A 25,711-nucleotide genomic window follows, 5' to 3' on the forward strand; every position below is an offset into this window, starting at 1 on the left:
TTAGGGGTTAAAAGAATGTATGGGAACCCTACTGATGCTTCCAGAACTGAGTCCAGATGAGAGTGAGGGTGGGGAACAGGAGGAAAAGGTCAGGCTGAGGGAAAAGGACTCGACGTTGAGGCAGTCTATGATCTTACAGCTATTGCTGGAACTCTCCCAAACCATACTTACAGGCAGCTCAGAGAGGCTGTCAGGCTGCTGAAAAGGGCAAGAAGAGGACAAATTCTATACACAGAACATTATCTGAGGGCTGAGGATGGGGTCTGGGGGAAGGTCGGGGGAAGAAACTTCCAGAGAGCCTGGGAGAGGAGGGCAAGCAGCTACGGGTAGCACCTGGATAACTCTCTACTCTAGAGGTTCCCGTAGGTGATTCCTAATACCTGGAAGGGGGGCCTTAGGAGGTGGGTAGAGGACAGTGTAGGCCTTAGCCCCAGAGCCCTCACACAAGCATGGACTGTGGACTGGGATTTGACGGAAGACACACTGGTGAGGCTACATTGTCAGAACACCCTCCATTCTCCTGTCTATAGTGGGCATTGGAAATCTCACTCTTAGCGATCTTTCCCTTTGGGTCTGGGGAAGGCTTTTAAACATCCTTTATAGCAGGGAAAATAGCCCTGGGTAGGGCAGCAATGATGGTGAGTTAAGAGTAAAGCTCAGATGGAACAAGGCATGCTCCAGAGGCACTGGGCTTGACAAGGGGAAGGCCCCCAAGGATGAACTCTGGAGTGCTCTCACTGCTGTCCAAGGTCAGTCTTACTTCAGTTCCTGATCCCCAGAGGGCCTTATTTGGGCTGTCTTGGTTCCTGAATAATCAGTGGGTTATTCAAGCTGTGTACACCCGCCGGTTCTGTCTAGTGGAGAGGTGCCTCAAGATGCACGGGCTCTGAGGGTCAGGGCTGGTAGGTGGTTATGTAGCTCATCTCAACCTTAGGTTGCCCTCCAGCTTTCTAATCCCAGAGTCCCAGTCTTCCAGCCTGGACTTTCACCAGGTGACGCAGGCAGCGTGTCGGCATCAGTAGGTGTCAACCTGAAACTGGACCTGTGCCTGATTCATCCAGGAAGCTGAACCCAAGCAGCAGAACAAACACCCCTAAGCAGCTCCTGCCAGGCATGGTTGAGAGGTTGTCCGGTCAAACAGACAGCAGCTTTGTTTGCTTTGTTCTCCTCCTCTCTCCCACCCTCACTCAGCAGACTCCCCCCTTCCTTTCTCTCTGCCCATCTCTGGGTCAGGAGCTGTGTGGGTTTTTTCCCAGATGACCTGAGAAGGCTTTTTGATTTATGTACTTTTTTGGTGAAGGTGATTCTTGAGCAAGAGGCTTAGGGTTGAAAGGGGTACAGCCGGAGTTGATAAAGGGGTACAGTGGGAGCTTCTGGGAGGGGAAGCCAAAAGGGGGAACTGGTTTGGATGGGAGTTAGATGAAACAAAAAGGTGGGAGATCTCTGCCCCCCGGAGTGACACCTGTCTATAGTTTAGGCAGGTCCTGCTCTTCTGGGACAACTCCAGCTTGACCTCACTTTCTGCGTTCATGGCTAGTTTATTGTTTTTGACACTAATTACTGGACACTCAAGACCATTTAATTTTGTTTCACGTCCCCTCCTTCCTCCTTAATACAAATGAAAAACAGCGTGGGAATCCCCTTTCAGAGGAAGCAATGGTGCAGCTTTAAGAGAAAGGGAAGGGAGGAAGAGGGCACTGACTCAGATCCTCCTACCATTGGCTGCTGGAGGGGATCCCACCTCAGGGATTGGTCTTGACAGAGTCCGCCTCCTCTTGCGATTGGCTCAGCCAGGGAGATATAAAGGGGCTGTGCTGGCCTCCTTTTCAGTTGGAGGGAGGCAGGGAACCCGGCTGAGTTTGCGTGCTGAGACGCACCTGGCGCAACCCTCCTCTCCGAATCCGAGTCCAGGTCCCGCGGAGGCCGCAGCCATGAAGGAGAGACGGGCCCCCCAGCCGGTCGTGGCCAGATGTAAGCTCGTTCTGGTGGGTGATGTGCAGTGTGGGAAGACAGCGATGTTACAGGTGTTAGCGAAGGACTGCTATCCCGAGGTGAGCTGCTCGCCCTCCCGCTGGCCAGCTTTTTTCCTTGCCTGCCTGCCCCAGGGTAGATTCCCACCTGCCCAGGGGAGCCATCTCCCCCGCCCCGCCCCATCCTCAGCCGCCTTCTGGCTGCATGACCGCGCTGCCTTAGCCTCCCCTGAGACCTGTTCCACTTCTGCCGCCTGGCTGGCTCCTCCTCACCTCCTCACCCATAGGCCCCGATCAAATCCCCTCCTACCTCCTTTCATTCTGGAGTCTGCTCTCAGGAGAGGGAACTGGAGGCATTTGAGAGTCTGGGGTTTCTTCTTGACGTAATACCTCCCTGTCCTCTCACCCCATCCTCGAAGGTTCTATGAGCATGTCCCCAGGGAGGCTGCTGTTGCCTGCTTCTGCTGTTCTGCTGGTCCAAGGGGCTTGTGGGGAGAAGATGAAGAGCTAGAACTGGCTTGTGGCTCTGAAATTGGGAGACACAAATCTGGGGATGAGAAGACTCTGTGTGTGTGTGTCTCCCTGACCATCTAGGATATGGGGGGCTTGCCCCTGGCTGGAAGTCATTCACATTTCTTACTTCAATGGAGCAGAGTGCCTGTGCCTATACACTCCCCTCCTTCCTGTCCCATGTGGTCCTTCCTGCCCCAGGGATCCCGTCCTCTTGTCTCTTATCTCCTGCTACTTTAGTGTCTCACTAGAGTGAGTGGCTTCTTGTGTAGCCAGCACTAACGAGAGGGTTATGGGGGTAGGGGTGCCCAGGGTGTGACCAGTTCCTCTCTTTTCACAGACGTATGTGCCCACTGTGTTTGAGAATTACACAGCCTGTTTGGAGACAGAGGAACAGAGAGTGGAGCTCAGTCTCTGGGACACCTCAGGTAAGACTGCTGGCCCCAAATGCCCCCTTCCCACCTCCACTGGGCTGCTGCAGCCGCTGTCATTAGAAATTGTTTCCCTCTTGGATGGGGAGAAGGAATATGGTGCTTGCCAGGAAACTGAAAGAAGGGGACCTGAAGATTCTTTGGTTGGGGATGGAGAGGGGTATGGTCAACTCGGTTGGCTGGTCTAGGGGTGTAGAGTGGATGAACCCCAGAAGCTACTAATTTCTTTGAGTCTAGCTCCATCCTTCAGAGGGCTGGGATGGTGAGGTGAATGGACCCTTGGCTTCTTCATTTCCACTCCCACCACACACACACACACACACACACACACACACACACACACACAGCTTTTACTGCCCCAGAGGAAAGCCAACTAGAGGCAGGCAGCAGTGGTGCTGCTGGAGGCAGTTGTGGTCGAGGCTGGGAGACAAGCCCGCTTTTGGGGAAATATTGCTCCTGACTCAGTTTTCCCTCCTGCATTCCATCGTGGGCCACTGCTGTCCGCCTGCCGCAGCTCGGCTCCACTCGTCATACCGCTGCGGCTCAGGGACGAAGCGATGCATCATTGATGTTTTGGAGGGTGGGGAGATGGCTTAATGTGGAGCATAGGCACACCGTGGATAGTGGCAGGAGGTGGGGGGGTGTTGGCTCTGACCATTTTTCCCTCTACTGGGCTGAGGTAGAAGATGCCGTGTCTCTCTGGAATGTAGAAAGCAATATTTTTCCAGACTCTCAGTCCTAAACCCTCAGTGCTTGGCTGTTCTTTGAGTCTGACCCCTTCCCATTATCTCTTTCCCCCAGTCCTTTTTTAATAGCCTGGGCTCAGAGTCATAATGAAGGACTAAAAGCCAGGAATAGGAGAAAGAAAATAAAATCCACTCCTTTCCAAAAATGCATATTCAGGCTGAGTTTAAAGAGGAACTATAAATCACTCGGGGTTTCTTGTTACATATAATAAATATGCCGTCCTACGAGCTCCTTTTCCTATGATCTGATTTTGAGGTTTGAAAAGATTGGAAGTAGGGGTGGGTGAAAAGAAAATGAGACTTCTCCTTGCTCCCCCCTCCCCAAAACAAAACAAAACAAAAATTCCTCCACCTGGTATGCTTGCCTCCGTTACAGCTGCAGGGGTTGGGAGGCAGGGTTTGGCTATCCTGGACTGTGCTATGCTGGCTACATCAGACTGGAATGCAGCTTGGTTGCATGATATATGGTTTTTCATCTGCTGTACCCTGCCCACCACCTCTCACTCTTCCCAGCATCTTACTGCAGCTCATCTCTTTTTACTACCACCGCCTCAAAGCTCCCCCACCCCTATTGCTTCCCTCCTCCTCCCCCAGCCAGAATGCAGCCCTTGAATCCCAATCCAGATAATGGAAAATCAGCAAGGTGGTCTCTATTCCATGTGTCGCATCCCCACCCCTCAATTTCCGAAAGGATGCAGGCTCAAACTCCCTCTTTCAAATTAGGTGCCCACAAGGAAGGAGGAAGTGGCAGGGGTGTGTGGGATGGGGCTTCTCAGCAGTGGGGCCAGGGTCAAACCTGTTCCCATTATTCACTTGCTGGTCTTAGGGGAGGGGGAGCGCTTGGAGCCAGATGGAGGCCTCCTCCCCTCCCCCTTCCCCAGTGCTGCAGTGCTCCCTTTGCTCAGTGCTGCCTTGATGAGACCCCCACCTCAGAGAGGGGATGGGGGCGGATTGCAGAAGGAGCAGGCAGCTATCCCAACTCCCCTTTACTCCTTTTTTTTTTACAACCAACCCCCCCCCCCCCAGCTTGGATTCCCCCCGGTTTCCATGGCGATTACGGTGCAGGGAGAGGGGCTGCTTGCTATTCTGAGCACGGATTGTCTGAGTTCCAAATCTGCTACTGTTTCTTCCCCAGGGTGGAGGGGGCAGGCTCAGCCCCTAGCATTCTCCCATATTGGACCACCTGGGTCTGCATTGCCTGTTTCCCTACCGGTGAAGGACCCTTGCTTGAGCCTCTAAATCCCCAGCTCTTGGTGCAGCTGTCTTTGAGACTGCCTCCCTGCGATCTTGGGGGATAAGGCTCCAGCTTTCCTTTTGCCTTTTTCAGTGTAACCTGATCTGGGTGGGAGGAGGAGTGGGACGCTGAATCCTTGATGCTCTCCCTGCCCTGCCAGCCTCCTAGCGTTCTGACCCCATGGCAAAGAAGCAGGGCAGCCAGTTATATAACAGGCAGGTTTGCTTCTTCACTGGGGGTACCCTGGAGCAGAAGAGGGGAGCAGAGGTTGGGCAGCAGCAGGCAGACTCTAGAAAAGAGACCTTAAACAGCCCTGGTCCCTCCGCAGTGGTGGAAGCATCTTCCTCTGGGACTCAGAAAACTGGCAGACCTTCACTTCAGCCCACTATAAGACCCAGATGGGGTCAAATTATACTCCACCCCTTTTATTTTGCCCCATTTCTCTTCTTCAGGACTAAGAAAGATGATATTCTTGCACTGCCTTCTGCAGGTGGTCAGGTCCCAAGCTTTTAGGCTGCAGCACATTCCCCTGGGAGATGGGTGGGCCAACTAACCTAAGGGACCAAGAATGGTATTCTCAGGATTCTTTCTGCTTAGATCTGTAGGAAAGGCAAAATGCCTTGGCTCACCATCAGCTGTTTCTCCCCTTTACCAGGATCTCCCTACTATGACAATGTCCGTCCACTCTGCTACAGCGACTCAGATGCAGTATTATTGTGCTTTGATATCAGCCGTCCTGAGACAGTGGACAGTGCACTCAAGAAGGTAAGGCTGGTTAAACTCTACCTTCTCAAGCTCAGGTTGAGAACAAAAAGGATTCTTGGGGACCTTGTCACCTAATCCCCACTGGTGTAACAGGAAGAAACTGAGGCCAGGGAAGGAAGAGATTTGCTCGAGGCCACACCGTTAGCTCCAGCTCTGCGATTAGGACCCAGATCTCCTACCCCCTCTGCCTCCTCCCCTTGCCATGCCCCTATACTGCTCTGCCAGAGGTCCAGAAGGGAGGGTAGTGTGGAAGACTTACGAAGCGAAGGATTGAGAGTCAGAGAACCTTTTGGTGATATGGTTTGAGGGTCGGGGATGGGGCCTTTTGGAGGCAGCTTCTACAGGCCTTGATACCAGGCCCACTGGGACTGGGCAAGCTAGGCAGGCCTGAGCTGAGCTGCTGGTAGGAAATGCCTTGGTCTGGGTGGCAAGGTCTGCCCATACAAGGAGTCCCAGGATACCACTTGGAACTAGCCTAGTTTTCCAGAAGACTCTAGGATTATCTCCTTCCCTGGGAAAGAGACTTAGCTTCCTCCTGGCTTTCTGGACTTGTGAAGCCCTTTGATTGGGTTGAAGGGGCTGACCATGCTCTTTATGCTTGGCAGAGGGTGGGAGGAAATTTGCCCCTGTGCTCTCTCTGGTGATGGGGCTGTTGAGTGAGAGCACAGGCTCTTGGGTCAGCACACCTGTGGCCCCAAAGGCCTCATGGGCAGGAAGATGATGTAATTAGTGCAGTGGTGATGCTGTGACTCAGAGGGAGGGCTGGGCTGGTGATAAGCTGGATGCTGTGCGTAATATTGCCAACTGGGCTTCTTCAGGTATCTGTCAGCCACTGACTCTCCTTCCTTCCTCTTTCCCCCTTTACTTCATCTTGCATGGCTCTTCAGTGGAGGACGGAAATCCTAGATTATTGTCCCAGCACCCGGGTTTTGCTTATTGGCTGCAAGACAGACCTGCGAACAGACCTGAGCACTCTGATGGAGCTGTCCCACCAGAAGCAGGCACCCATCTCCTACGAGCAAGTGAGTGTGTGTGTGTATTGAGGGGTGGGGTGGGGAAGGCCACAGGCAGAGGACCTGAAATGTAGCCCTTGCTCAAACTCTCTCACTAGGCAAGAGAATTGGTATTCCAAGGGGCCATCTATAATCAGCAAACTAGTCACCTGGATAGAGGTGGGGGTTTTTTGTGGACCACCTACATTATACTCACTAGAAGTGCTTGTTAGAATTCCTGACTCCATACCTATAGAGTCACTCTGGGAGAAAGATACGGGAATTACATTTTTACTGAAATCTCTGGCTAATTTCTTATGCACGTAGGAGTATGAGGATCATTTCTTTTAAACCAGTGTTTCACATTAGAATCATCTGGGGAGCTCTTAAAAATACTAATGCCTAGGCCCTACCCCCAGAAATTCTGATTTACTTGGTCTGGCATCAATACGGTTTTGAAAGTGTTCCAGGTGATTCTAAGGTGCAGTCAGGCTTCACCTTCAGAAAACAGTCAGCAGAGGGTGGTAGTGGGGGACTGGCAGTTGGGTCCCATCTGGAGTAGCCCTGGGGAGTACCACTAACCGCAGAAGGCAGTGTTTCAGAGCCATTTTGGACCACTGCATTGATGACCTCATCCCATACCTATCACCCCTCACAGGGCTGTGCAATAGCCAAGCAGCTGGGTGCAGAAATCTACCTGGAAGGCTCAGCTTTCACCTCAGAAAAGAGTATCCACAGCATCTTCCGGACAGCATCCATGGTGTGTCTGAACAAGCCCAGCCCAGTGCCCCCGAAGAGCCCCGTCCGAAGCCTCTCCAAGCGACTGCTCCACCTCCCCAGTCGTTCCGAACTCATCTCTTCTACCTTCAAGAAGGAAAAGGCCAAAAGCTGTTCCATTATGTGAAATGGGGGTTGGAGAGGGGAGACAACCTCCCACTTCCTCCCTTGGGTTGCAAAGGCACGGGGAGAGGGAGGATGAGACAATTTAGGACACTGGACACGAGTTTTTCAGACGGCCACGGTGAGGGCTTGGAAGGAGACAGGAATGGGACAAGGAAAGAGCCAGGCCCAGCTTGAGGACCTGACACTGAGAAAGAACCATCACACCCCAAGCCAGGCACTAGGTGGTAGAGGGGGCAGCTGCTCCAGTGGCCCCCACTCCAGAGGAAGGAAAGGTGTGAGGGTATGGGGCATGCTGGCCTCATGGGCTCGGGGTCCTACAGGAGCCTCACCTTCAGTATCATGCCTCTTCCACACAGCGTTTCCATGCAGGCCAGGGGATGGGAGGGGTCCCTGAGCCCTTCTCTTCCCCCCTGAGGAGGCCGCAGAGGAGTGGACAGTGGGGAAGCCAAGAGGCAGCTCCCTTGGGAGCTGAGCCCAGGTGCTTCATAACTGGAATCAGAAGGGCAGGAGCTGGGCAGAGCCAATGAGAAGGAAACCTCATCTTTGCATAGCCCATGCCTCACGGAGAGGTGACATCATACATTCACATGCTTCTCACCTAAGTCCCCAGGGTCCAAGGGAGAAGCCCCAGACCGCCTTCTCTCGCAGTGTGGGGGTGGTGGTGCTGCAGGGGGCAGGACTGGGTGGGGGTCACCAGACTCTTTCTGCCCTTAGGGCAGTACAGCTGGCATTTGTTTTATAGACTCTTGTCTTCGGAATCGGGGGGCGGGGGGAGTGTTTCAATCTGTTATATGTTCTGTGTTTAAAGAAGAAAACTTATTTATTAATGAAAAATATAACATATATAAAGAAGCTGGCTCTGTTTTCTTAGTTTCTTGTTGCCTTTGGTCTTTGATAAGGAGGAAAAAGCTGTCCTGGAGTCCTGTCTGTAGGGCTGCCTCCACTGTTCCCTAGCACCTCCGACAAGGATCTCCTCCCTGTCCCCCCACCCCTGCCTCATCCCCAACCCCACCCAAGTCCTACTAAGCCAAAGAGGATCTCCTTAGCCCTAGAGCAGAGTTTTCAACCTTGGAACTAATGACATTTTGGGTTAGATAATGCTTTCTTGTGGGAGCTGTCTTGTCCTTTGGAGGATGTCTAGCAGCATCCCTGGCCTCTACGTACTAGATGTCAGTAGCACCCGCCAGTTGTCACAACCAAGAATGTCTCCAGATATTGCTAAATGTCCCCTGGGGCAAAATCACTCCTGGTTGAGAGAGTCTAGAGAGAAACAAGGTTTGGTGACATCATCGGTAGGGGATCCGCGCTGCTGAGATCCCAACCCCTGCCAAGTGTGGACACAGTGAAGCCAACATTGTGGGGAGGTTCCTGGGGTTCTGGTCTCCTCTGAGTTCATGTCTTCTGCTTTCTTGACCTTCCAATTCAGTTGCCTGTTGATGGCAGCTCAGGGGACTTAACATCCCTTCTCTTCAGTGACTTATAGCTCTTTTTTCCAAGTTTCATAGTGTGCTAAAAATAAAAGGCTACTATGTCTTGAGTACTTACTATGTGCTCAGCACTGTGCTGAGAGCTTTACCTACATTATCACATTTAACCTCATATAAATGATAATAGCTAACATTGTTAAATGTTTACTATGGGTCAGGGTGGCTATGAGTTCTTCATATGTTATTTATTCCTGTGATAACCCTATGGGGTACTACCTACCTCATTTTACAGACAAGGAAACTGAGGTTCAGAGAGATTAGTTAATGTGTCCAAGGTCACACAGCCAGAAACTGATAGAACCTGGATACAGATCAAGGCAACCTGGCTCCAGAACGTGCACTTTTCACTGCTCTGCTATCCTATCCTGTGAGGCAAGTGGCATTATTATCCCTATTCTATAAAGGAAAGGAAATAGAAAAGCCAGAGAGGCCATATAACTCGCATGAGATCATTCTGCTAGTAAGTAATGGAGTCAGGATTCCAACTGGTTCTCAATGTTAAGTATAATCCCATAGGCCCCTTCTTGCCAGCCCTGTTGTACCTAAATAGGAGATTCTACCTATGGTCCTTACTAGAACGTAGTCCCCCTGTCTCCATCTCCAAAGATGCATGTTTGTGAAAGAACTATCAGGGTAATACAAACAACAATGAGTATCCTTTAAGCTCAGTGTCTTACACATGTCATGAGAAAGATGTGCACAAGTACTGGGGGAACTCTGCCACTATGAACTTGGACAAGCTTCATCGCCTTTCTAGGTCTCAATGTACTTATGTTTAAAGACGGTTTAGAATGGCAGCCTGGAAATAGGGAAGGAACATGGTCTCTGGGTTTAAAAGAAACTGGAGTGGAATCCTGGCTCTCCTCTTTATGGCACTTTGAAGTCATAATTAATCTTTCTGGGCCACAATCTCCATATCAGTAAAGTAGAGATAATACTTAGCTCATACTGTTATGAGAACTAAGTAAAGTAAGATAAGTGTCCAGCACAGAGTTGGACACTTAGAAGATTCTCAGTAAATAGTAGCTGCCGCTCTTAAACATTCCAGTCCGAGTGTTACTTGGAGTTCCACTCTGTGAGTGGAGAGCCCTCCAGTGTTCACTGGGTGAATTACACCTAGTAGATCTCAGACATCCTTTTCCTTCAGTTCTCTCTGGAGTAGAAGTGGGGAGGCCAGAGGCTGCAGAGTTCTAAGAGCAGAAGTGTGCCTCTCCCAGGGTTACTATGGGACATTGTGCGTGATGCTCAGGGCTTTAGGATTATTTGAGTCTATCCTGAGGCGCTGCTTGAGGAGAATTGAAGGCATATTTAGAAAAAATAGCCAGACCTACAGCCATGTGGGATTAAAACCAAAAAGCTGATGCTGGGAAAATGAGAAGGAAGGAGGCATTCGATACTTCCTAGTATCTATCTAAACCATCCTAAAAATTGCAAGGTTTGGGGGGTTCTTTGGGTTTTTTGGGGGGGAGGGGAGAATTATGAACCATAAGACCAAAAAGAAACAAAGTGAACATACAATTTGGGGCAAAAAAGGCTCAGTGGAGGACTGAGGAGGGGGGACTAGGAGGAAGAAAGAAGGCAAAATATGAAGATAGCCTAACAACTGGCCACATTGCAAAGGGCAAGAAAATGAGGAAGCCAGGGGTTCTATCTGGAAGGCTGAGAAAAATAGGTGCTACAGCCCAGGCGACACCATCCTTCGGGGAGGTCTTTGAAGGAATCCATCGTGTGCGCTCATTTTGAGCTGTTACAGTAACTGGGGGTTGTTACTGCGGGGCCAGGGTTGCTAAAATGTGCTCCTAAACTTGGGATAGTCCCGCACAATGAATTGTCCCACTCTCACTGTGAAATACTAGGCTACTCCTGTATCATAACCTTTAGTTTGTCACCTGTAAAATGTGGCTAATAATCTATCTCACAGATTTTTTTTGTAAAAACGCTTTTCCACACACGGTATTTGTTGGTGTTACTGCAGTTGCTAGTACTATTGATATCTAAGGTAGCCCTTAAATTCTTCCGTTATAAGCCACAGGCCGTGATAGTCCTTAACTGCAGTTTCCAGGAAGACTACACGGTGACAGAACCTTTTTAGGGCAGCCGACCCACGGAAAACTCTTCCTCCCGCTGACTCAAATATTTGGCGAACCACATTGCCCAGCAGACCCCGCGGCTCGGCCCGGCGCTCGCGCCGTGCATTCTGGGATTGGTAGTTCTCTGGCCTCAGTTGTCAACCTGCGCCGCCCCAGACCAGGAACTCGCCTTCCCAGCTTGCCGCGCGCCCGGGGGGTGCGTCTCGGCGACCAGGAAACGGGAAAAATGGCGACTGCTCGGCGACGTTGAGGCCGCGTTGGGCGGTTCAGACTCAAGAGTGGTGAGTCCCGGGCGGTGGATGCGGTTCCCACGAGCTTGCAGAGAGGGCGAGAGTGGGGGCACTGCGGTGGCCCCTGCCTCCGGGACGAGGCGGAGAAGAACGCCTTAGGGAAGGGGCACGAGCTCGGAAAGCTCTGGCGAGCAGGAGCGAAGGCGCGCGGGCCCCAGAAGGGAGTGTTGGCTCCTGGGGGCACAGGCCAAGTCCCAGGACGATGTTACGGGCCAGACCTTTGCCCATGGGCACAGCACCCGTGATACCCCCAGTATGACCTTCCTTCCTGTTTCAAGTAGCCCTTGCTCCAGCCAAACTGGAACTCTGGCTTTTCTCCCAGAACCAGTCATGCTTTCCCGCCTCTCTGCCTCCTATATTATTTCTTTTGCCGGGAATGACTCCTTTTCTGCACCCTCAATTACACGTCTTCAAATTCTACCTATACTTAAACGCTCAAGAGCCACTTCCTCTGCACCTCTTTCCAAATCCCGTTTCACAAATGAAAGGAAACTTCTTTTTTGAACTCCTGTAATAACTTAATCTGAGCCTTCATTTTGGTATGTGTCTCATACCTTCTATTGTTCTGTAAGCTTCCTGTGGACAAAATCTTCCTGATTTCCTTTTGTAACTCACACGGCGCCTAGCACGGTTCCTTGCATATAGTGGATGCTTGATAAATACTTCGTTGAATGAAAAAAAGAACTTGCTCTCGCCCTACAAGAACTGAGGAACTCAAAGTTCTGGAAATTTGCAAGGAAGACTGCTGGGAAGCAATGGTCAGAGTGGGCCATTGTGATAGGTAGAATCTATAATAAAAGTTGTCTATTTTTACTGTTTTCTTATTCTCACCTCTTATTGTCTTCTAAAGTCACTCCACTCAGGCTTCTACTCCCTCCATGCCATGGAAACAGCTCTTGTCAAGGTCACCAACCATCTCCATTTTTCCAAATGCAAGGGTCACTCCTCCATCTCCTAGTCTTTCTCCACTTGACACAGTTAACAACTCCCTCCTTGGAATATGTGTTTGGTTTCTGGGATGCCATACTTTACTTTTTTTCCTCCTTTCTCACTGGCTGTTGCTTCTTTCCTGTCTTTTTTCCTGGTTCCTCCTGTGCCTGACCTCTAAATGTTACAGTGTTCCAGAGGTCAATCCTGGGTCCTCTTCTCTTCTATTTTTTTCTTTAACTATACTACCTACTTAGGTAATATCATTTAGTGTCTCATGGCTTTAAAAGCCATCTATATATTGATGACTGAAATTTTTGTCTCCAGGTACTCTCTCCTGAGTTCCAAAATTGCATTTTCAGCTGCCTTCCTGAAATCTCCACTTGGCTTTCTTACTGACATCTTACACACAACATGGCCAAAATGAAACTTTTGATTTCCTCCTAAACCTGTTCCTTCCCCAATCTTCTCCGGTCACTAATGGTACCATGAACCATTAGGTTGGTCAAACCATAAATTTGGGAGCTAACTTTGTGTCCTGTCTTTCCCTTTCTCTTTTCATTGCTAAGTCCTGTCAGCTCTGCCTCCGAAGTATACCCTGAAGCTGTCTACTTCTTTCCATCTCCGTTGCCACTTTCCTAGAACAAGCCCCTGGCATCTCTTGCCTAGACTACTATAATAGCATTCTCAGTGGTTCTGTTTCCACACTTGCCTCCCTGCTGTAAATTTTCTCCCAAGTCACCAAAGTAATTCTTTAAAAATGTAAAATTAGATCACATCACTTCCTGTTTAACACCCTTCTAAGGTTCCCATTGCAGTTAGATAAAAATCCAAGTTCCTTTACCCTGGCTCAAAACACATTTCCATGATCTGATTCCTGTTTACCTCCCTGAACTCATCTTGAATCAATCAGTCTTCCTCCCTGGGGCAGTGCCACTCAGCCACACAAGTCTGTTTTTAATTGGCAAACATACTAAGCTAGTTGCTGCCCCAGTGCCTTAGTACTTGCTGTCCCTTCTACCCATTAAGTTCTTTTCCCTGATCTTTGGAGGCTGTCTTTCCCATCATTCAAATCTCAGCTTACATGTCATCTAAGAAATTCTTTACTGAGCCCTCTATCTCTTGTTCATACCCCTCCCTTTTATATCACCCTGTTTTATTCTCTGCATTAGCGTTATTACTATTTGAAATTTTCTTATCTTTCTGCCTGTTATCTGCTTCACTGGAATTTAAGCTTTATGAGATCAGGGAATTTGTTTTGTTTACTGCTATATCTCTAGTATGTAGAACAGTTTCTGGCACCTACCAGGTGCTCAATGAATATTTGTTGAAAGAATGAATGATGTCCAGGATGCTTTATAGAGAAGATAGCCTTTCTTCTGGCTTGTTTTCTTAGGGCTATAAGTGGAAGAGACATAAGTATAACTTCCATGTGTTATGCATAACATACTGATAACAAAACATTCAGTAATTTCTCAGGCAGTTGTGAGATAAAATGGGTTGTATCCACCTTTTGAAAGTGTTAATTGTTCATTTTTCTTTTCTTTATACATTCTCCCTTCTTAAAGATATATGGCAGGAAATTACATGGGAAAGGGGGATTGTAAGCTAAGGCTTAGGGAACAGATATTCCAGCTGAACCATTTGGGGATAAAATAAGTTCTGAGAAATGTATCAGTCTTCGGGATGATGATGATGGTGGGGGTCGGGGGAGTAGTAGAGGCAGATTCAGACTTGCTGTCCTTGTAGCTCCTAGCTGAAGTAGATTTTTGTAGTCTGAAGGACAGGTGACAGTGTGGCATGGTGTTCAGTGTCCCAGGCAGGAGGGGAACAGAACAAATTCCTGCTCAGACCTTTCATGGGACTTGGTAATGATCAAGGCTGTGAAGATCTGAGCAGGGAATGTCAGTCAGAGTGTCTGTGACCTCTAGTTTTTGCTTCCTTCCTTCCTCTCCCTTCCTTTATAGATTCACAGGAAGTTGCAGAAAAAGAAGTGCATGGAGGTCCTGTGTACCATTCACCAAGTTTTTCCCGTTGCATAACTAGAAGTACATTTTTTAACATCTGAGTAGTAAAAGTGACTTTGTTTCTCCATTTAAATTTAGCTTTTCCTTAGGGTGCTGATTATAATCCCAAATCTCAAAGTTAAACTTTTTTTTCCTCTTTTGAGCTTTCTTTATGAGCTCAGGAGAACTTACCTTTCTTAGATGTATGTGTTGACTGATCCTGGTGGGCTGGCAGATGTAATAGACTCCTAAGATAAGCCATACAGGATGTTTGTAGAGATAGCTAGTACACTATTCATTCACTAACATTTTTTTTTTTTTTTGGTGGGGAAGATCAGCCCTGTGCTAACATCTGTCAATCCTCCTGTTTTTTTGCTGAGGAAGACTGGCCCTGGGCTAACATCGTGCCCATCTTCCTCTACTTTATATGGGACACCGCCACAGCATGGCTTGCCAAGCGGTGCATCGGTGTGCGCCCGGGATCCGAACCGATGAACCCCGGGCTGCCGCAGCAGAGCGTGCACACTTAACTGCTTGTGCCACCGGGCTGGCCCCTCACTAACATTTCTTTTTTCTGTGTTTTTTTTTTTTTGGTGAGGAAGATCAGCCCTGAGCTAACATCCATGCCAATCCTCCTCTTTTTGCTGAGGAAGACCGGCTCTGAGCTAACATCTATTGCCAATCCTCCTCTTTTTTTGCCCCAAAGCCCCAGTAGATAGTTGTATGTCATAGTTGCACATCCTTCTAGTTGCTGTATGTGGGACGCGGCCTCAGCATGGCCGGAGAAGCGGTGCGTCGGTGTGCGCCCGGGATCCGAACCGATGAACCCCGGGCCGCCACAGCGGAGCGTGCACGCTTAACTGCTTGCGCCACCGGGCTGGCCCCTCACTAACATTTCTTTTAATACTCTTGCAATCTAATTATAAAAATAAGGTATATTCATTGTATACTTTTAGAAATGAATAGATACAAAAAGAAATCACAGAGGGACAGTATAGTATAGTGAACAAGAGTGGGCCTCTGGAGCCAGACTGCCTGGCACTCTGCCACTTACCACCTGTGTGTCTTTAGGCAAGTTACTTTATATACCTGAGCTTCACTTTCCTTGTCTATAAAGTAGACATAACAGTGTATCTACCTCATAGGGTTGTTTTGAGATAGAGTGAATTATATATAAACAGTAAACAGCAATACCTAGTATGTAGTAAGTACTCCTCGTACCCATGACAGATGGCAGGAGAGCTGGCTGACAAGAAGGACCGTGATGCATCACCTTCGAAGGAGGAAAGGAAGCGATCTCGGACTCCTGACAGAGAGCGAGATAGAGACCGAGACCGGAAGTCTTCCCCATCTAAAGATAGGAAGCGGCATCGATCGAGGGATAGGCGTCGAGGAGGCAGCCGTTCTCGTTCCCGTTCCCGTTCTAAGTCTATAGAAAGGTAAAGTAACTTTGTATGTCTGTCACAGGGCAGGGAGAGTACATTTTAGACTTCTTCATTCTTGGTTTTTCTGATGCCTCCGGTTTTAGGACATCAGACTTCTATACATTTCTCTATACCTAGTGACCTAGTGGCTCTTAAAAGTTCAGTTGTAAGCTGAAGGTCCAGATGATCAAGGAAGACAGTTCATCTCTTCACATAGTCCGTGGCCTATCATTACCATTAGCATTTAGCGGTACAACTCTGAGCTTATAACCTTCTTAGAATTCCCTCATAACTTCCCTGGGAAACACATTCCCCAATTTGTAAAATGTTACTTTGGGGAGAAAAGAGCATGAGAACCTTCTTAGGGCTGCAATAAAGCAGCCTTCCGCTTGATGGAAACATCAAGTGATTTCTTAAATGTGCTGTCTTTAGAGAGCGGCGGCACAAAGAACGAGAACGAGATAAGGAGCGGGATCGGAATAAGAAGGACCGAGATCGGGATAAGGATGGGCACAGACGGGACAAGGACCGGAAACGATCCAGGTACCTGAGGGAATGGGGGTGGTCTTTAGGGGAATGCTCCTTTTCTTCCTCTCTGCGTCTGAGCTGGCTCAGCTTTGTAGGAAAGTAAATTTTTCTTAGTGGATCTTATTCGTAGTTACTGCAGAGCTGTCTTTTAGAAGGTATGTGTCTTCTTTATAAAGTATAACCAGTTAGTGAAGTCACAACCCTTTGGGGGTCAACTTGTTCTTAGAATTTAGAAATTAGTTTGAAAAGGTTACCAGCCTACAAAACATTCCTTTAGCTTCATCGGACCATTCAGTTTTCTACCCAGGATGTATGATATATATTTGTTGGGATAGCTTAATGCCCCAGTATCTTGATCTCTTTCTTTTGGAAACTTTCTATGCAAAGGTTTTATTAGGCCTTGAGTGTGTAGGTTAGAATTCAAGGCAAAGGACAGAATTCTCATAACAAACACAGTGGGTTGTTTGAGATCTCTTGTAGGTTAAACTTATGGTAGGTGTGGGGAAAGGATTGCTGCGTCTGGTAGGAGGGAAGAATGAGGAGGGGGCATATATAGCAGTATCTGGGAAAGGTGTATGTGAGTGGCCATGTATGTTAAAGTCATTGTGTATTATAAAGTTAAGCAGGATTTTTTTTTTCAATGGGCAACTGCTATTTGGAGGAAATATTTTTGATGGCAGTAGTGAAGACCCACTTTCTAGAAGAGATTAGTCTCAGAAAAGGAGATTCAGATAGAATGGGGCCAAGACAGGGCTATCATTAGGTTTCAGAGCAAGCAGAGTGACCATGTCTGCAAAGGGAGCTGCAGGACATGATGGATGACCATGGGCCAGTCTTGTTGAGTCACGGGAAAACTTCCATCCTCTTTTTGGGGCTCAGCCTGAACCTCATCGAGGGCTGGGGTAAGACAGTGATAACGGAGCTTTCTTGTTCCTTTGCTTAAAGTTTATCTCCTGGCCGAGGAAAAGACTTTAAATCTCGGAAAGACAGAGACTCTAAGAAGGATGAAGAGGATGAACATGGTGATAAGAAGCCTAAGGTAAAGGAGAGAAAGGATTTTCTTATCTTCCTTTTCAATTCAAGCCCAACTTTGTTGATCTTCAAAGGAAGAGAGCCTTTATGGACTGTGTTTTATCTTCAGGCCCAGCCATTGTCTCTGGAGGAACTTTTGGCCAAGAAAAAGGCTGAAGAAGAAGCTGAGGCTAAGGTAAGAACTTGAGGGTCTATATTAATTATGGCTAGGGCTGCCATAACAGAACACCACAGACTGAGTGACTTGAGCAACAGAAATTAATTTTCTCACCGTTCTGGAGGCTAGAAGTCTGAGATCAAGGATTGTTTCTTCCGAGGCCTCTCTCCTTGGCTTGTAGATGGATGTCTTCTCTGTCTTCACATGGTCTTTCCTCTGTGCATGCACATCCCTGGTGTCTCTCTGTGTGACCAAATTCTCTTCTTATAAGGCCACCAGTGAGATTGGATTAGGGCCTACCCTAAGAGCCTTATTTTACCTTAATCATCTCTTTAAAGGCTCTGTCTCCAAACACAGTCACATTCTGAGGTACTGGCGGTTAGGGCTTCAACATATGAATTCTGAGGGGGACGTAATTCAGCTCATAACAGGGTCCAAGGCCTATTTGTGTTTTCCTTACCAGGTTTAATGCCTGAGCAAATATGTTTGGGCTCCCTGCCGTCTCCCCATCAGTGATGTGATTATACCCTGCTCCCAGATCCTTTGTTTACAGTTGTAATCTATTTTGTAGCCCAAGTTCCTCTCCAAAGCAGAACGAGAGGCTGAAGCCCTAAAGCGACGGCAGCAGGAGGTGGAGGAGCGGCAGAAGATGCTTGAAGAAGAGAGGAAAAAAAGAAAACAGTTCCAGGACTTGGGCAGGAAAATGTTGGGTTCGTTTTCCTACCCTGGGTAGCCCCTGAATGGGGTTGGAAGGGGTGGGATGGGATTGTAGTGTCATTCAAGAGACCTAGAAACCTGTTTGCTCTGGAGTTTGGAAGAGGGAAGGATGGGGAAGTGTATGAGAAAAATACCTTCTGTTACGTCTCCATTTCCCTTGTATCATAAAACGCCTCATTTTTTTCTTATTTGGTGTCCGTTGTCTGGATCCCCTCCAGGCCATCTTTTTTCTTCTGCTGAGCTCTTCTGCAGCTTTGCTTTCTTTGGTCTGCAGAAGACCCTCAGGAACGGGAGCGTCGGGAACGCAGGGAGAGGATGGAGCGGGAGACCAACGGAAATGAGGATGAGGAAGGGCGGCAGAAAATCCGGGAGGAGAAGGACAAGAGCAAGGAACTGCATGCCATTAAGGTACAGGCCTTGGCTCTGTCTTCACCCCCCGACACACACAAAAATGAGGTTTAGTTATTTGGCCATTCTGATCTCTGCATGTGGGGTTTGGGCCTCGAGCTTGATGGGCTTTGTGTTCTGTCCCTGGGCAGGAACGTTACCTGGGTGGCATCAAGAAGCGGCGCCGAACGAGGCATCTCAATGACCGCAAGTTTGTCTTTGAGTGGGATGCATCTGAGGACACATCCATTGACTACAACCCACTGTGAGTGGCTTCAGGCCTAAACTAGAGAGAACTGTGACTACAGAGATGGAAGTAAGATAAGCTGAGATGGGGAAATTGGTAAACCAGTAGTCCGCCAGCCTTCTGGGTGAGGAGGGACCCTGACCAGGAGGGGGGACTGGTACATATTGGCAATCTGCCCGTCCCTCCTACTGCTGTAAGAGCTCCTCTTTTTTCTTCCTCTGTCTCAATTCCAGGTACAAAGAACGGCACCAGGTGCAGCTCTTGGGGCGAGGCTTCATCGCAGGCATCGACCTAAAGCAGCAGAAACGAGAGCAGTCGCGTTTCTACGGAGACCTGATGGAGAAGAGGCGGACACTGGAAGAAAAGGAGCAGGAGGAGTGAGTGGTTAGGGTTGGGGTGATTGGGCAGAGCCCAGAGACTACAGGAAGGAGATGGGGGAGACCGATCCCACTTATTCCTCACGTTCTCCTCCAGGGCAAGACTACGCAAACTTCGTAAGAAGGAAGCCAAGCAGCGCTGGGATGATCGGCATTGGTCCCAGAAGAAATTAGATGAGATGACAGACAGAGACTGGCGCATCTTCCGCGAGGACTACAGCATCACCACCAAAGGTGGCAAGATCCCCAATCCCATTCGATCCTGGAAAGACTCTTCTCTGCCCCCACACATCTTGGAGGTCATTGATAAATGTGGCTACAAGGTAAGGAGGGACAGGTTGGTCCAGAAGCCTTGACATATTCCTACATTCTGGGGGGTACAAACTTAATTTGGGAACAAAGATCTTTTTTCCTTGTCTATGTGATGCCTTCTCTGCCAGTGGACACCAAGATGACGTTGTTTATCACTTTCTGGTGGAAGTATTGGCCTTCGGTGATTGTGTTTCTTCTTGGGTCCCCATTCCTGTATACTGTGCTTGGTGTCCTCCTGTTGTGCTAGCGTATGTGCCCACTCTGTCAGCCCAGGTAGTATAATTCTGCCTGTTCTATTACTCTCTCTGCGTCACTGCAGGAACCAACACCTATCCAGCGTCAGGCAATTCCCATTGGGCTACAGAATCGTGACATCATTGGTGTGGCTGAGACTGGCAGCGGCAAGACAGCAGCCTTCCTCATCCCATTGCTGGTCTGGATCACCACTCTTCCCAAAATTGACAGGTGGGGTCAGCTGACACCAGTTGGAGTGGGTTTGAGTGGGTAGGAAGGGTGAAAGTGGCCAATGAGTGTTTGGTTTTCTTTTTAAGTCTATAATCAGAAGCTCCTTCTTTAGTCTGGGTCAGATATTAGGGAATGATGGGGTCATGATATCAAAGAAGTATATGATTTTATTGCTAGCAAGGACCACTTACTGGAGAACTTGGCTGTCCTGGAGTCTCTGATTTTTAAGGGAGCTCATTGCATCCTTTTCTCACTACCCTCCCCATTCCTGTAGCTGCCCTTAAAAGTGACTTTGTCTTCTCCTGTTTGTGTTGGATGAGAACCAAAGCTCATGAAACTGTGGGATGCCCCATTTACCACAGGATCGAAGAGTCAGACCAGGGACCTTATGCCATCATCCTGGCCCCCACCCGTGAGTTGGCTCAGCAGATTGAGGAAGAGACCATCAAGTTTGGGAAGCCACTGGGCATCCGCACTGTGGCTGTCATTGGCGGCATCTCCAGAGAAGACCAGGGCTTCCGGCTGCGCATGGGTTGTGAGGTTCGTTCACCCTGCCAGCAGCCAGCCCACCATTTGGGCAGGTGCTGTTTTGGGGCTCTGTTTCTAGTTTCTGCCATAGATGTACAGTCACATGAGGAAAAGGGCTGGTTTATATATGTGCTCTTATTCTTGAGAACTGATGCACCAGGGATTGGACTGTACACTTCATTAATTCTCACAACAGACATGAGAGAGGTGGTGGTATCTCCATTTTACAGATGAAGCTGAGGCTCAGGTTAGTAACTTGCCAAAGTCACACACAGCTGGCGATGGGCAGAGCTGAGACTCATAACCAAAGCCTGTGCTCTTAATCACTCTGCCAGACTGAGTCATTGACTTTGTGTGTTGCCTTCTTAGGAGAGGGGAGGAGAGCTTTTTACAGGAAGTCTGCTGTAGAAATTGAGTGTTGTGCAGACTTCTTAGTGTAATCCCTTTATATAACACCCTCCACAGTATCCCTTGGTCCCTCTTCCATCTAAGAAAGTTCATTTTGGGGCCGGCCTGCTGGCTTAGTGGTTAAGTGCGCGCGCTCTGCTACTGGCGGCCCGGGTTCGGATCCCGGGCGCGCACCAACGCACCGCTTCTCCGGCCATGCTGAGGCCGCGTCCCACATACAGCAACTAGAAGAATGTGCAGCTATGACATGCAGCTATGACATACAACTATCTACTGGGGCTTTGGGGAAAAAAAGGAGGAGGATTGGCAATAGATGTTAGCTCAGAGCCGGTCTTCCTCAGCAAAAAAAGAGGAGGATTAGCATGGATGTTAGCTCAGGGCTGATCTTCCTCACAAAAAAAAAAAAGAAAGAAAGTTCATTTCGATTTTGCCTTCTCTAACTCCTGGACCTTACTCAGAGACCCCATTCATTCCTGAAAAAATCCAAGGTAGCAACAAGTAACGTCATGCCAGTTCTCAGGAACCTTCCTTGCCAAACATAACTGGAGGTTGGGGTCCAAGTCCCTTAGCATTGGGGGTATGTTGCCCAAGTGGGTGGATAGTTCACAGAAGGGAGAAGACAGGAGTAGTTGCTGGGGCTGCATATGATTACACTGTACCCCCTAGATTGTGATTGCTACCCCGGGACGTCTGATTGATGTGCTGGAGAACCGCTACCTGGTGCTGAGCCGCTGTACCTATGTGGTTCTGGATGAGGCAGATAGGATGATTGACATGGGCTTTGAGCCAGATGTCCAGAAGATCCTGGAGCACATGCCTGTCAGCAACCAGAAGCCTGACACAGATGAGGCTGAGGACCCTGAGAAGATGTTGGCCAACTTTGAGTCAGGAAAACATAAGTACCGCCAGGTAAGATTGCTTCCCTAGGCTGGGAAAAGTTGGGCAAATTGCCAAACCATGTCTAAGGCCCTTCTTGGCCTAGGTGGGCCCAGAGTACAAGTTTCCAGAGTGGTGAGGCATGCCTAGGTACAGTCCTCTCACAGTCCTAGCAGTGTAGCCCTTTAGCTTAGCCCTGGAAAAATGATTCCAAAGAGTAATGCTACTACCCATCATAGGTGCTAGCAAATGCTCTCAGCCCTTCCTCTCATTGTAAGATGTAAAGTACCCTTACGAACAGGTACTGAGGAGAGAAATGGGAAGGCAAAGGACGCTATTTCCTAAGGTGATGGCTGTCAAAACTTACAGCATGGCTCATTTTAGATTCTTTAGCCTGGGCTGCGCTGCCTGTGCTGATGGTGGGATATGTGATGTGTCTGCCTGGGTCCAGGGCTGAGCCTCCTCTTTTCATAGACAGTCATGTTCACGGCCACCATGCCCCCAGCAGTGGAACGTCTGGCCCGGAGCTATCTTCGGCGACCTGCTGTGGTGTACATTGGCTCAGCAGGCAAGCCCCATGAACGTGTGGAACAGAAAGTCTTCCTCATGTCAGAGTCAGAAAAGAGGTATGGGGGCAGCGGAGTCAGAGGAGCCGGGATGGAGAGGGAGGTTTTTTCAGTGGAGTAGTGGCCGGAGGGCGATTGTTCTGCTGTGTTGAAGAGCTTCTGTTCTTGTTCAGGGTGCCATGGGCATTGAAGATCCTGGAATTGGTATTCATGGGTCAGGGTTGGGCGTTTGACTTAAGAGTGGGTGGTAGTATGCATCTCATTTTTATCCTCTTCTTCTTCTCCCCAGGAAAAAACTGCTGGCAATCTTGGAGCAAGGCTTTGATCCACCCATCATCATTTTTGTCAATCAGAAGAAGGGCTGTGATGTTTTGGCCAAATCCCTGGAGAAGATGGGGGTGTGTCTGGCAGGGGAGAGTCTGGTCTCTTTGGTGCTGCTTTCTGAAACTAGAGGGGCCCCCTAGGCTCTTGCTTTCAATTCTCACCCATTCTTGAACCTCTCCAGTATTCAACAAGTCATGGCCTGAGGGAAAAGGGCAGTTTCATGGGGACAAGGAGGACTGGTCACTTGCTGGGACTCCCTGTCCATTTCAGCAGTGCCAGCCAGAGGTGGTTGGGTCTTCCACCAAGGAGAGGTTTTGAGACATATCCTGGCAGGCTCTGAGAATGTGGAATAGAGTGGGTCAAAGTTTTTGTGTCAGTATGTTTGGGAGAGGGGATGGTGTGGTCAGGAGGAGATGCTGGTGATCAGTCTCCTTGACTCCTGATACTGGTGTTGGAGGGGAAGGGTGTGTCCCCTCCAGTCAGTGCTTAGACCCCCTTAGACTTCTGGTCCCTGCCTTCCACCCTCATCTCTCACCCTCATTCTCTCTGACTGCTTCTCATCTGTCTGGCTCCACATCTCACCCCTGATTGCTTTACCTTTGACCTTGCTCTGTCTGTCCCTGCCACCCCCTCCCCACCACGTTCTCTTCTGTCCCTTTCTTCAGCTCACCTCTTCTCTCCTTGCTTCCACTTGCACTCATTCTTTCTCCTGCCTCCTTTCCCATCTCCTCCCCTGCTGCTCTCTGCAGCCCTCCCTCTCTGTCCCCACTCCCTCTTGTGTGTCTTCCCCTGACCCCATTGCTCTGTCTTCACCTCACCGTTCTTCCAACAGTACAATGCTTGTACACTGCATGGTGGAAAAGGCCAGGAGCAGCGAGAGTTTGCACTGTCCAACCTCAAGGCTGGGGCCAAGGATATTTTGGTGGCTACAGATGTGGCGGGTCGTGGTATCGACATCCAAGACGTGTCTATGGTTGTCAACTATGATATGGCCAAAAACATTGAAGGTAAGTCCAGGGGAAAGCAGCTTCAATCCAGGTAAAGGGAGAGTCCTTGTCTCTTTCCACTGGAAGTCAGGGCACTGCACTGAGGTGGCTGTTGCTGCCATCTCTCCCAGCTCCGAGTCTAGAATTGCTTGTCCCAATGAGAAGAGCTCCTGCCCTTTATCTTACCTGGGTTTGTTATCACAGCACCTGAGACAGCTCTCTGTCCTCAGGATGTGGAGAAGAATGGAGCTAGGCCACTCGCGCTCTGTCTTAGCGTGGTAGGATGACCCTCATCAGTGGTAGTAGTGGGGAGACAAACCCCAGCAGAGAGCTGTGGGCACTAGAGGTTCAGGCAGCACGAGCTCATTTACTGCCCTTGGAGGTAAGGTGGGAAGGAGGATGCCTTAGGAAGCAGAGGCTTCTGACAGTGCCCACCAGAGCATCTGGCCTGGTGTCCTAAATGACATTCCTCTCCCTCCGCAGATTACATCCACCGCATTGGCCGCACAGGACGAGCAGGCAAGAGTGGTGTGGCCATCACTTTCCTCACCAAAGAGGACTCTGCTGTGTTCTATGAGCTGAAGCAAGCCATCCTGGAGAGCCCAGTGTCCTCCTGCCCCCCAGAGCTAGCCAACCACCCAGATGCCCAGCACAAGCCAGGCACCATCCTCACCAAGAAGCGCCGGGAAGAGACCATTTTTGCCTGACACAGCTCTCTCCCACAGGGTTAAGGACATGCTCTGAAGCCTATTCTTCAGGACCCTCACATCTCTCTTTCCAGGTCCTCACTCTTGGGTTATGGGGGCTTAGGAAACAATCAGACTCCTTGGCCCAGACCCTCAGGTCTGAAGGCCTGAGTGTGCGGCTGCAGACAGAGAGGAAGCTGCTATAGGAGGCAGGGAGAACAAATTACCACAGATCTTGGCCCAGCTCTGCACCTCTGGTGGGCTTTGGGATTGCATTGGGCCATTGGCTCTTGCCAGTTAGGGGGGCAGCCAATTGGCACTGCCTCTCAGACTGAACAAAAACCTGGCTGCCAGCTGGGACTTCTTCGGCACAGATGTTACTGCATAGCTGCAGCAAAGTCATTGCCCTAGATGACCCAGGGGATCTGGCACTGTGAGGATTATGGACCTTGGACTCTTATTGTCATTTTGACAGCTGTTTGCCCATTTGGCTCATAAAAGAAGTTGAGAGCCTTGTTTAGAGCTGTGCACGGCCCCTGTGCCAAGGGGTGCTGTGCACTCTAGGCATCCGTCACCCAGGGAATTTTTTTAGTAGATGTGGGGACAGGGTGAGCTGGCTGTGTCCATCTTTAAGTCACTGAGTGAAATTTCTGTTTTCTATTCTCTGAGAAGATGAGTTTGTATGTTCTGAGAATAAATACATGAATATTAAGGCTGTGTCTAGTTCTAGCTAAACGCATCTCCCAGGTTCTCCCTGGTACCACAAAAGACAGGACAGCATTGGGCACGGTTGACTTGGGAGATGAAAGAAAATCACGTCAAGAGAAGAGCCTAGGGTCTCAGCTGATAGTCTAAGCCTACAGGTGGCAGGTGAGGGGAGATGGAAAAGCCATTGACAGCAGAATCATAATGCATCTTATCTGTCCTGCTCCAGCCTCACATAACTTGTAGCTCTGGCCTGGACACCCTCTAGGGAGCTTTGCAGGAGGAGGAGGAAGGAAAGCAGTTCTGAACTTTGACAGGCGAGGCAGAGTCAGAACCCCTCTCCCACCCTGCTGCAGTGTGCCTGACAGCCAGTCTTCACTACCTTTGCTTGTTGCTCCCTAATTGCTGAGCCTGCAGCTCATGGGAGGGGATGAAGAGGGCCACCAGAGGCATCAAAGAATGATGAGCTGGACCCGGATGAGTTAGGTTGTGGGGAGAGGGCTGCAGGGCCTACTTCCTCCCCGCCAGTACTGCTCTTATTCACATGCTCTTCCTTACCCCTCAAAGAGCTGGGCAAGAACATGGAGTTCAAGTTGCAACTACTTCTAGGGCCTTTTGGCCTGCAACAGGGACAG

At 49.3% G+C, this 25,711-nt stretch overlaps 2 protein-coding genes across 5 annotated transcripts; both read left to right on the top strand.

Moving 5' to 3' along the window:
* The first annotated feature begins 1,841 nt into the window (after nt 1–1,841).
* RND1 (Rho family GTPase 1) lies at nt 1,842–8,309 on the top strand. The gene is made up of 5 exons (XM_058558369.1): nt 1,842–2,051; nt 2,821–2,908; nt 5,547–5,656; nt 6,544–6,678; nt 7,307–8,309. The coding sequence occupies exons 1-5, from the start codon at nt 1,932–1,934 to the stop codon at nt 7,550–7,552; spliced, it is 699 nt and encodes a 232-aa protein (XP_058414352.1). The 5' UTR covers nt 1,842–1,931; the 3' UTR covers nt 7,553–8,309.
* A 3,029-nt stretch (nt 8,310–11,338) lies between these two features.
* On the top strand, nt 11,339–25,083 carry DDX23 (DEAD-box helicase 23). 4 transcript variants are annotated; one of them, XM_058558370.1, is made up of 18 exons: nt 11,347–11,409; nt 14,313–14,348; nt 15,582–15,790; nt 16,208–16,318; nt 17,249–17,342; nt 17,445–17,510; nt 18,064–18,202; nt 18,484–18,617; nt 18,749–18,861; nt 19,077–19,220; nt 19,318–19,543; nt 19,852–19,997; nt 20,360–20,537; nt 21,600–21,842; nt 22,284–22,435; nt 22,665–22,773; nt 23,532–23,706; nt 24,169–25,083. In XM_058558370.1, exons 2-18 carry the CDS (start codon nt 14,343–14,345, stop codon nt 24,390–24,392), a joined length of 2,469 nt encoding a protein of 822 aa, XP_058414353.1. In that variant the 5' UTR covers nt 11,347–11,409; nt 14,313–14,342; the 3' UTR covers nt 24,393–25,083. The 4 variants fall into 4 exon arrangements, with proteins under 4 accessions (XP_058414354.1, XP_058414353.1, XP_058414355.1 ...); XM_058558372.1 differs by having other exon boundaries at nt 11,351–11,409; nt 14,313–14,393; XM_058558371.1 differs by lacking the exon at nt 14,313–14,348 and having other exon boundaries at nt 11,339–11,409.
* The last annotated feature ends 628 nt before the right edge of the window (nt 25,084–25,711 follow it).

This window comes from Diceros bicornis, chromosome 17 (assembly GCF_020826845.1).
Source record: "Diceros bicornis minor isolate mBicDic1 chromosome 17, mDicBic1.mat.cur, whole genome shotgun sequence".
NCBI classification, from domain to species: Eukaryota; Metazoa; Chordata; class Mammalia; order Perissodactyla; family Rhinocerotidae; genus Diceros; species Diceros bicornis.

Bases quoted from the DNA above. Each gene is read 5' to 3' on its own strand.
- RND1 (XM_058558369.1), top strand. From the start codon at position 1,932: ATGAAGGAGAGACGGGCCCCCCAGCCGGTCGTGGCCAGATGTAAGCTC. The intron at 2,909-5,546 runs GTAAGACTGCTG...CCCCTTTACCAG, and splicing joins CAGTCTCTGGGACACCTCAG to GATCTCCCTACTATGACAAT. The intron at 5,657-6,543 runs GTAAGGCTGGTT...ATGGCTCTTCAG, and splicing joins TGGACAGTGCACTCAAGAAG to TGGAGGACGGAAATCCTAGA.
- DDX23 (XM_058558370.1), top strand. The intron at 17,343-17,444 runs GTAAAGGAGAGA...TTTTATCTTCAG, and splicing joins ATGGTGATAAGAAGCCTAAG to GCCCAGCCATTGTCTCTGGA. The intron at 17,511-18,063 runs GTAAGAACTTGA...TCTATTTTGTAG, and splicing joins AAGAAGAAGCTGAGGCTAAG to CCCAAGTTCCTCTCCAAAGC.